The sequence below is a fragment of the Danio aesculapii genome, chromosome 13 (genome assembly GCF_903798145.1).
Source record: "Danio aesculapii chromosome 13, fDanAes4.1, whole genome shotgun sequence".
Lineage (NCBI taxonomy): Eukaryota > Metazoa > Chordata > Actinopteri > Cypriniformes > Danionidae > Danio > Danio aesculapii.
Window position 1 is genome coordinate 3,928,273 of NC_079447.1, and position 9,267 is coordinate 3,937,539.

A 9,267-nucleotide genomic window follows, 5' to 3' on the forward strand; every position below is an offset into this window, starting at 1 on the left:
TCCTTGTTGCTGCTGTGCTTGTTTGTGTGACATTTTGTGCCTATCTTGTTCTCTGGTTCGTTTTAAAGTTTTTTGTGAGTTGTACATCTGTTCAGAACGTCCCATCCTAAACTTGCTTAAATGTACAAGAAGGGAAGTGAAAGTGAAGTATGTCACGTGACTTACATTTTTACACACACGTAGTTGATTGTCTGTTAATCCACTAGGTTAGAAGCGGGTGCTATTCTGTGTATGTTTGTTCCAGTGAGTGCAGTTGAGTAAGGGGCGTGTGACGCCGAAGATGTTATTTTTTTTCCTATTTACATATTTCTCTTTAGTTATTTAGAGGTGGGGGAGGGATTAGTTAGCGGGTGTTTCATTTGTTATTTTCTTTGATTTGGCACCGCTTATTTTCCTTCCCTCTATCAGGTTTGTTTGTTTACTTTATTTTTGCATTTATTGTTCACATTTGTAAATATATTTTGGGTGATTTAACTATTTTCCTTTATCTTTATTGTAATAAAACAAGCCATTTTTTTGCCACGTTGTTGTCTGTGTCGATTCATAGCAGCTAACATCTCAGGGGAATTCTTAAAAGATTGGGTTGTCATAATTATGTTAAGCCCTTTTCATCCTCCGAGCCACACGGGGCATAACAAGCCTGATATCAGTTATTGAATTCTTCCTAGACTATACACTTTCAGAAGTAAAGGTACAAAATCTGTGACTAGACTGGTACACTTTTGTAGTGTACAGGTGGACATTAGTACCTCTGGGGAGGTACTAATTTTGTATCTTTAAGGTTCTCTTTCACTTGTTCAGCCCATACAACCTTTGAACTCTTACAGTCTGCTCGTCTTCAGGATCTAAAATTGGTTTTAAATGTAGATAAATATAAATGAATGATTTTTACAAATCGTTCCACCCCTTTACACAACTATTAATTACCACTGCCCAAGGTGAACATAGATTTAGTGTCCTGCTACAAGTGTTTAGGCTTTTTACTTGATCAGGAGCTTTCCTTCAAAGCACACGTAGCAAATTTGGTTCGCAAAGTGAGAGTCAAGCTTGGGTTTTACTATCGAAATGCATCCTGCTTTTCTCTTAAAGCTCGTAAACATTTGGTGTCTAATTTTTACCACTGATTGACTATGGTGATGTTTTATATTTGAATGTCTCAACCAAGGGCCTTGTCACTGACTAGATATAATGTCCAGTATAGAATATAAAGTCATGCTGCAGTGGAAACAGAATGAATATCGTGTCTGACTCTACATGAGCTTGGAGGACTGCATCTATACATCTCTGCAATGACTCAAATCACTGATTAATAAAGTTATCTGGAATGGTGAAGAAAGCGTTCTTGCAGGACTCCCAGAGTTCATCAACAGTCTTTAGATTAATTTTCAATGTCTCATCCTTCATCTTACCCCAGACAGGCTCAATAATGTTCATGTCTGGTGACTGGACTGGATAATCCTGGAGCACCTTGACCTTCTTTGCTTTCAGGAGCTTTGATGTGGAGGCTGATGTATGAGAAGGAGCGCTATCCTACTAAAGAATTTGCCCTCTCCTGTGGTTTATAATGTAAAGGCAGCACAAATGTCTTGATACCTCAGGCTGTTGATGTTGCCGTCCACTCTGCAGATCTCTCACACGCCCCCCATACTGAATGGAACCCCAAAGCATGATTTTCCCTTCACTAAACTGGACTGATTGCGGTCAGAATCTTGGGTCCATGTGGGTTTCAATAGGTCTTCTGCAATAGTTTTTTACAAACTTAAGTGGATTGAATATAAAACAATTAAGTTGTTCCCAAAAAAATCTCAAGAATCATGTCGTTTCAGCTCATTTTAAATAAGTAGTTTGAAAAAGCAGCAAAAATACTATGGTTTTTCCATCAGTTTTTGTAAAAATAAAATGTTACAAAGTGTGTGCAATGGTCACGTGCAGTATAAACGCTGAACAATCAAAGCAAACTTTAAGGTGTGAATAATAACGATCCAGTAACCTCAAATTCTGTAAACAACACAAATTATGATCATCAAATCTGAGCTTTCAAGTAAAGAAAGCAGACATTATTACTCAAACACACATTGCAACACTACAAATTGTGAAGTTGAATGACTACATTACCCCTACGCTAAAAACTCTTTCAGATGCGGTGCTAGTGGCTGGGATGCACAAGAAAAGAAACCAGAAAGCCACTCTGGCGACTTCCCTACATCCTTTTTATTTACAATCTCCTCACTGCTGCTATACGGCACTCATTTTAACGTGTGTTGTTATTCTGACCTAAAGTGACAAGAGTGAGCGCGTGCTTTCCTTTACCATTTTCAGTGCGCTTGGCACTCACACTCCCCTAGTGTCTCTTGTAACTAGCGGACCATCAACCGTTTCCTCAGAGGATGACAAAGCGACAAACCACTGCTGGAGTTCAAGTTTATGGAGAAAAGTAAAAAGCACTGCAGTGTTTGGGTGCACCGTGTTTGTCTGAGGTAATTAGTCTACTGTTATAACTGAAGTGTGTATATTCCATACAAAGTGTGAAGCAGATTGGCTAGTTCTACTTGCATGAATCGTGGTGCACTTGCGGCATTTGAAAAAGTTTAGATATTTTTCAACTAGGCGTGCCTGGAAATGCATGCGCTTCCATTGAAAAACTTACACCCTAAGCTTATTGGCATTGTTTCCAAGGTGCACGCTGACCAGTCACATTTTAATAAAACTATAGCCTTCATACTGAAACTTCATACCAAACTTTTTTTTATATTTATTGATAATGGTGTTTGGTCAATAAATACTGATACCGATTTTATCGCCTAGCATTGGTTCAACTTACTAATACAGTTTAGCATTTCAGGATTAAGTATAAATTCCAACACCAGCACAACCTTTGTTACATCCACCAAGTAGGCAAGGTGTTTTCTTCGGAATAAACACAGATGAATCCCTCCCACCAAATCCCCCCCGAAACCCAAAAGGTCAGTTCACATTTCACTTCAACTTTAGCAAATAAGACTCAACTCAAACGCAAAAGGACAAGGGCTCACCTCTGCCGTAGAAGTATTTGTGGTAATAATACGCTCCCAGGTCGATGTGCTCGATGATGTACCGCTTGACCTTTTCGCGGTGGATCGCTTGGCTTTCTCTCGGCACCTCCAGTACAGACACGCCAGCATTGGTACAGTGGGAGCTCAATGAAGACTCGAATGAACAATTTTCTCCTCCAGCCGTGTAGCTGGTGCTATTGGCCCTGGAGAGAGAAATCCTCCTCTCCCCTTCGCCACCAATTTCATTACGAAAATGCGGACAATTGAGCACCAATCCATTGCTTTTCCCATCCCCTTCATCCGCATCTAGATTCTCCTTGGGATTGAGATCTTCCCGACTTCCCATTGGTGATTCAAACATTGATGTAGGTGCTGTAATATTCCCGCAAACTTGCCCCGCTCCTGGAACTTGGTACTGGGAGGCGGCAGAAGCTCCAGTGGTGGTGTTTTTCCTCTGGCTGAGGCTTATCCGATTGGCCACTGCTTCGCTGATGTTAAAAAGCACGCTCTGGACATCATAATGAGCGAAGCATTTCTGAAAGCTAAGAGGTCGGCGGTCCTCCTGCTCTGTGGAGAGCCTCAAAGCATCGTTCTCGCTCTTTATAGTCCTCAACTTTCTGAACAGCGAAGTCTCGGATGATTCCGACTTCAGACGACGCATGAAGGACTTTTCTCTTTCTCGGCTGTAGAGGAGAGAGCTGTCCACATAGTCGTAGCCTGAAATTAGATCATATTTGATAATTCGATATATATAGTGATCATAAACATGCACAATATTGAAATATTTGACACTTCAAAATACTATGAATAATTGTTTGGTATAGCCGTAGCCTGAAATTAGACGATTTTCAATTACTCAATATATCGTGATAATGAGCATGCATAATATTGATATCTTTGGCACTTCAACCTACTATATTTCAATATTATTTACAATTTGAGTGTTTAAGAATATTCACGTTGTATTTTTATAGTTTTTATTATTATTATGATTATTATTTAGTGAGATTTGGCATGAATTTGTTTTTGTGAAACTTTGTTCTCCTTAAAATCCTGTAATTTAACATGTTTGTGAAAATTAAACTACCATCAAGCTGAAAAAAACCACAGTAAAATCTTCACAGCAATGATGAGGCAATGTAAATAAACCATATAATTGATATTCAATATACTGTCATAATGAACATGCACAATATTGATCTTGTGGGTATTTCAAAATATTATGAATAATTGTTTATGATTTAAACTTTTAGAGTGATTTTTAAAGAATATTCACATTATATTTGCATCGGCGTTCATAAACGCAGCAAATGAACCCAATATTGGGTATAGTCATAACCTGAAATTAGACGATATTTAATCAATCAATTTATCACAATAATGAACATACACAATATTGATATCTTTGGCAATTAAAAATACTGTGAATAATTATTTATTATTTAAACTTTTACAGTGATTTTCAACAATATTCACATTGTATTTGTATTTGTGTTCATAAAAATGGCAAATGACCCCAATCTTTAGCATAGCCGTAGCCTGAAATTAGATGATATTTGATAATTCAATGTATATCGTGATCATAAACATGCACAATATTGATATATTTGGCACTTCAAAATACTGTGAATAATTGTTTGGTATAGCCATAGCCTGAAATTAGACGATTTTCAATTACTCAATATATCGTGATAATGAGCATGCATAATATTGATATCTTTGGCACTTCAACCTACTATATTTCAATATTATTTACAATTTGAGTGCTTTTTAAGAATATTCACATTGTATTTTTATAGTTTTTATTATTATTATGATTATTATTAAGTGAGATTTGACATGAATTTGTTTTTGTGAAACTTTATTCTCCTTAAAATCCTGTAATTTAACATGTTTGTGAAAATTAAACTACCATCAAGCTGAAAAAACCACAGTAAAATCTTCACAGCAATGATGAGGCAATGTAAATAAACCATATATTTGATATTCAATATACTGTCATAATGAACATGCACAATATTGATCTTGTGGGTATTTCAAAATATTATGAATAATTGTTTATGATTTAAACTTTTAGAATGATTTTTAAAGAATATTCACATTAAATTTACATCGGCGTTCATAAATTCAGCAAATGAACCCAATATTGGGTATAGTCATAACCTGAAATTAGACGATTTTTAATCATTCAATTTATCACAATAATGAACATACACAATATTGATATCTTTGGCAATTAAAAATACTGTGAATAATTATTTATTATTTAAACTTTTACAGTGATTTTCAACAATATTCACATTATATTTGTGTTCATAAAAATGGCAAATGATGCCAATCTTTGGCATAGCCGTAGCCTGAAATTAGAGGATATTTGAGTGCTTTTTAAGAATATTCACATTGTATTTTTATAGTTTTTTTATTATTATGATTATTATTTAGTGAGATTTGACATAAATTTGTTTTTGTGAAACTTTATTCTCCTTAAAATCCTGTAATAGCCGTAGCCTGAAATTAGATTATATTTGATAATTCAATATATATAGTGATCATAAGCATACACAATATTGATATATTTGGCACTTCAAAATAGTGTTGTCAAAAATATTGAGTTCGGTACCAGTCGGTACTGAAATTTTAAAAACATCCATTTCCTGTTAGCAATTGAGCACTTGAACGATTAAACAATTACAAAAATGATGGCCTCTAAATGATGGTCATTTCTGTACAGTGCTCAAATGTTAGCTGGAAAATGACAAGTTTTAAATTTAAGGTACTGAACTACTTTTGACAACACTACTTCAAAATACTGTGACTACTTATTTAGTATTTAAACCTTTATACTGATTTTTAAGAATAGTCCCATTGTATTTGCATTTGTTTTGTGGCAAATTAGTCCAATCTTGGGTATGTCCATATTTGACCCAATGTTGGGTTTGTCATGGTCACACAATGAAAACAAGGATGGTTATCTCCTGGCAGCAGGAACGAGCCGGGGATGTGACAGGGTTACAATAACTTAGCATTTCTTAAGTGTATATGAGCAACATGGATGCGACATTTGCAGTAAAATCTCCAAACATAAATTGACAGAGGAAGTATACGTTAACATTATATTGAAATATCTCTTTATATTTTTCAAAACAACTAGCCACAGAGTTGTGGGAGGAGAAACATTTCAATCTGTAAACATGTTTTATATTTTAAATGAGGAAAATAAACATGCGTTATGGATGTGACCAAAAAAAAGTCTGCCAGTTTACAGTATACAACATACCTTGTAGAAATTCTGTGAATGAAACTGCACAACCAAAAAGAAACGATGCTAATCAAAAGGAGAAGAGTCGGATCACTATAGAACAAACATGATTGGTTTTATTTGACTTAATATTTTTGCATTTATGAGGAAAAAGCTCCGTTATGGATGTGACATCTCTCTGGGACATCTCTTCTTCACAAAAAGTGCAGAAATAGTTTTGCTATTTTGGCGAAAACTTAATTTTTTTCATGGCAAGGTTGACATTTGCATGAAATTGCTCATATATATTTAGCCAAGAGTGTATGTGACAATTAACAATCTCCGAGTTAGATTAGCAGATCAGATTTACAACACAGTCTCATTTACAGATCAACTGCAAGCATAGAGTAAAATCTTCAAAACAATGATGAGACGATGTGAATAAACCAAACACGCCAATATTTAATGATTCAATATATTGAGATAATACGCATGTACAATATTGATATCTTTAGCACATCAAAATACTGTGAATAATTCATTATTATTTCAAATTTCTGTGATTTTTCTGAATATTCACATTTACATTGGTGTTCATAAAAGTGTCAAATTAACCCAATTTTGGGTATAGTCGTAGCCTGAAATTAGACGTTATGTAATCCTTTAACATATCTTGATAATGAACATGCATAATATTGGCATTTTAGCACTTCAAAATACTGTGAATAATTCATTATTATTTCAAATTTCTGTGATTTTTCAGAATATTCACCTTATATTTGCATTGGTGGTCATTAAAGTGTCAAATTAACCCAATCTTGGGTATAATCGAAGCCTGAAATTAGACGTTATGTAATCATTTAATATATCAGGATAATGAATATGCATAATATTGGCATTTTAGCACTTCAAAATACTGTGAATAATTCATTATTATTTAAACTTTTAGAGTGATTTTAAGAATGTTCATATTATATTTGCATTGGTGTTCATAAAAGTGGCAAATGAACACTTAATATATATATATATATTGATTTTTCATAATATTCAATAATTTTTGGTGTTCATAAAAGAGGCAAATTAACCCAATTTTGGGTATAGTCGTGGCCTGAAATTAGACTATATTTGATAATTCGAATATGGACAATACTGATATCTTTGGCACTTCTAAAATAGTGTTGTCAAAAATATCAACACTATTCTGGTATCAATCGGCAATGAAATTTTGAGTAAAGAGTAACCCCGGTGTCCAGGCCAAAGTCTCTCAATCAACCCTTACGATCACAGCCTCCCATGGCCTCCCAATCATCCCCATCCACCGAATTGGCTCTATCACTCCACTCCGCCAATAGCTGGTGTGTCCATCATCCAAGTGGATGCTGCACACTGGTGGTGGTGTGGAGAGACCCCCCCTCATGATTGTGAAGCACTTTGAGTGTATGTCCATACACAATACATGCGCTATATGAATACACATTACATTACTGTGATTAAAGCTCTAGCAATTAATTGAAACAAGAAAATATATCACTGTCATAAGCCTACCTGAAATATGAACAATCTCTCCTCGGGATATCTGAGCAGCGGTCTGGAGGCTTGGAGAGAGCGCAGTATCATAGCGGAGGAGTTCTGGGAAACCAACCGGTGGGGCGCTTCGATGATCCAAATGATCAATCCGATATCCTCGTAACATTGTAAAGAATCCATCGTTCCCAAGTCCCTGTCGGTCAATAGAGGACGTACTGCCATATTCCCGATGTAATGAGGCGCCAGTGTTTGGGTTGACTGCGTTCTGGTCCATTATATCCTCAGCATCAATATCACTGATAGTCACATCACTGTTACTCCTTTGGCGAATGGGATGAAGTCCCTTTAAAGGAGACCGACTTAGAAGGTCATTGAGGGAATATTTAGTATCGTGCTCCTCGCTTAAATCTGTAAACTCCACATTTTGATCAGGCTGTCCATTCTGGAAGGCCTCAAAGTTGGGTCCCCAACCCTCCTTTTTCGGGGGCCAATCGGTCACCCTAGCTCGCACCCCCATTTTAGGCATGGCAGGCGTCCCATTGGATTTACCACCCACTTCCGGCTTGCTCTGCGCGTTGGCCGCTGGATGTCCCATACTCCCGTTCAATGCTTTCAGCTTCCTGCTAAACAATTCCTCCGACGACTGCATGACGTTAGAGGAGCAATGGAAGGTTCAATTTATGGTTGAATCCCACGGCTCAAAAAACCTCATATCCTGCATGGGAAACCAAGAACTCGAGTCCCCTTATCGGTTACATTGTCATAGGTCACCCAGCTATCTCAACTAGTGGTCTTAAAGGGAGTCAGCCCCGCATTCAGGGCCCCCCTTTTTACTCCAAGTCCATTTTTTTTCTTCAGGAGCGAGCAGTTTGATGAAAGACAGGCAGCATTTGGGTGTCACGGACGGCTGGAGCTTCAGGGAGCAGAAGGGGTCAGTCGAAAACGGCTCTTCTTTCACTGAGCTCAGCTAATTTAGGACGACAGCTGGAGGAGAGCGATCTGTCGGGAGCAAGGAGAAAAACAAAAGCACATTAAGACATCACGCAGAGAACGGCAGATATACTGTTGTTGAAGTCAGAGTTATTTACCCTCCTGAAATATCTCCCAAATGATGTTGAACAGAGCAAGGAATTTCTCACAGTATTTCCTATAATATTTTTTCTTCTGGAGAAAGTCTTATTTGTTTTATTTCGGCTAGAATAAAAGAAGTTTTTATTTTTTTTAACCATTTTAAGGTCAATATTATTAGCCTCCCTAAGCAATATTTGTTTTCGATCGTCTACAGAAGAAACCCCTGTTATACAATGACTTTCCTCATTACCCTATCTTGCCTAATTACCCTAGTTAAGCCTTTAAGCACATGGTATGAGAAGAAGTTAAGATTATTTGCTTAATTAACCTCATTTAAAGTAACAAACTGTACAAAAAAATGCAACACAGGCTCATTGTGAAAGCGTAGCCCTGCGGACG

At 36.6% G+C, this 9,267-nt stretch overlaps 1 protein-coding gene across 3 annotated transcripts in view; it reads right to left on the minus strand.

The window, feature by feature from the left end:
* Positions 1–8,794, minus strand: part of LOC130239311 (signal-induced proliferation-associated 1-like protein 2) — a 175,312-nt gene extending 166,518 nt beyond the window's left edge. For all 3 annotated transcript variants that reach the window (XM_056470415.1, XM_056470416.1, XM_056470414.1), the window contains exons 1-2: positions 7,816–8,794; positions 3,033–3,749 (exon numbers count right to left, since the gene is read on the minus strand). In XM_056470415.1, coding sequence (XP_056326390.1) covers positions 3,033–3,749; positions 7,816–8,446 — 1,348 coding nt within the window. In that variant the 5' untranslated portion in view covers positions 8,447–8,794. The remainder of the gene's footprint in view (positions 1–3,032; positions 3,750–7,815) is intronic.
* Positions 8,795–9,267: the final 473 nt, after the last annotated feature.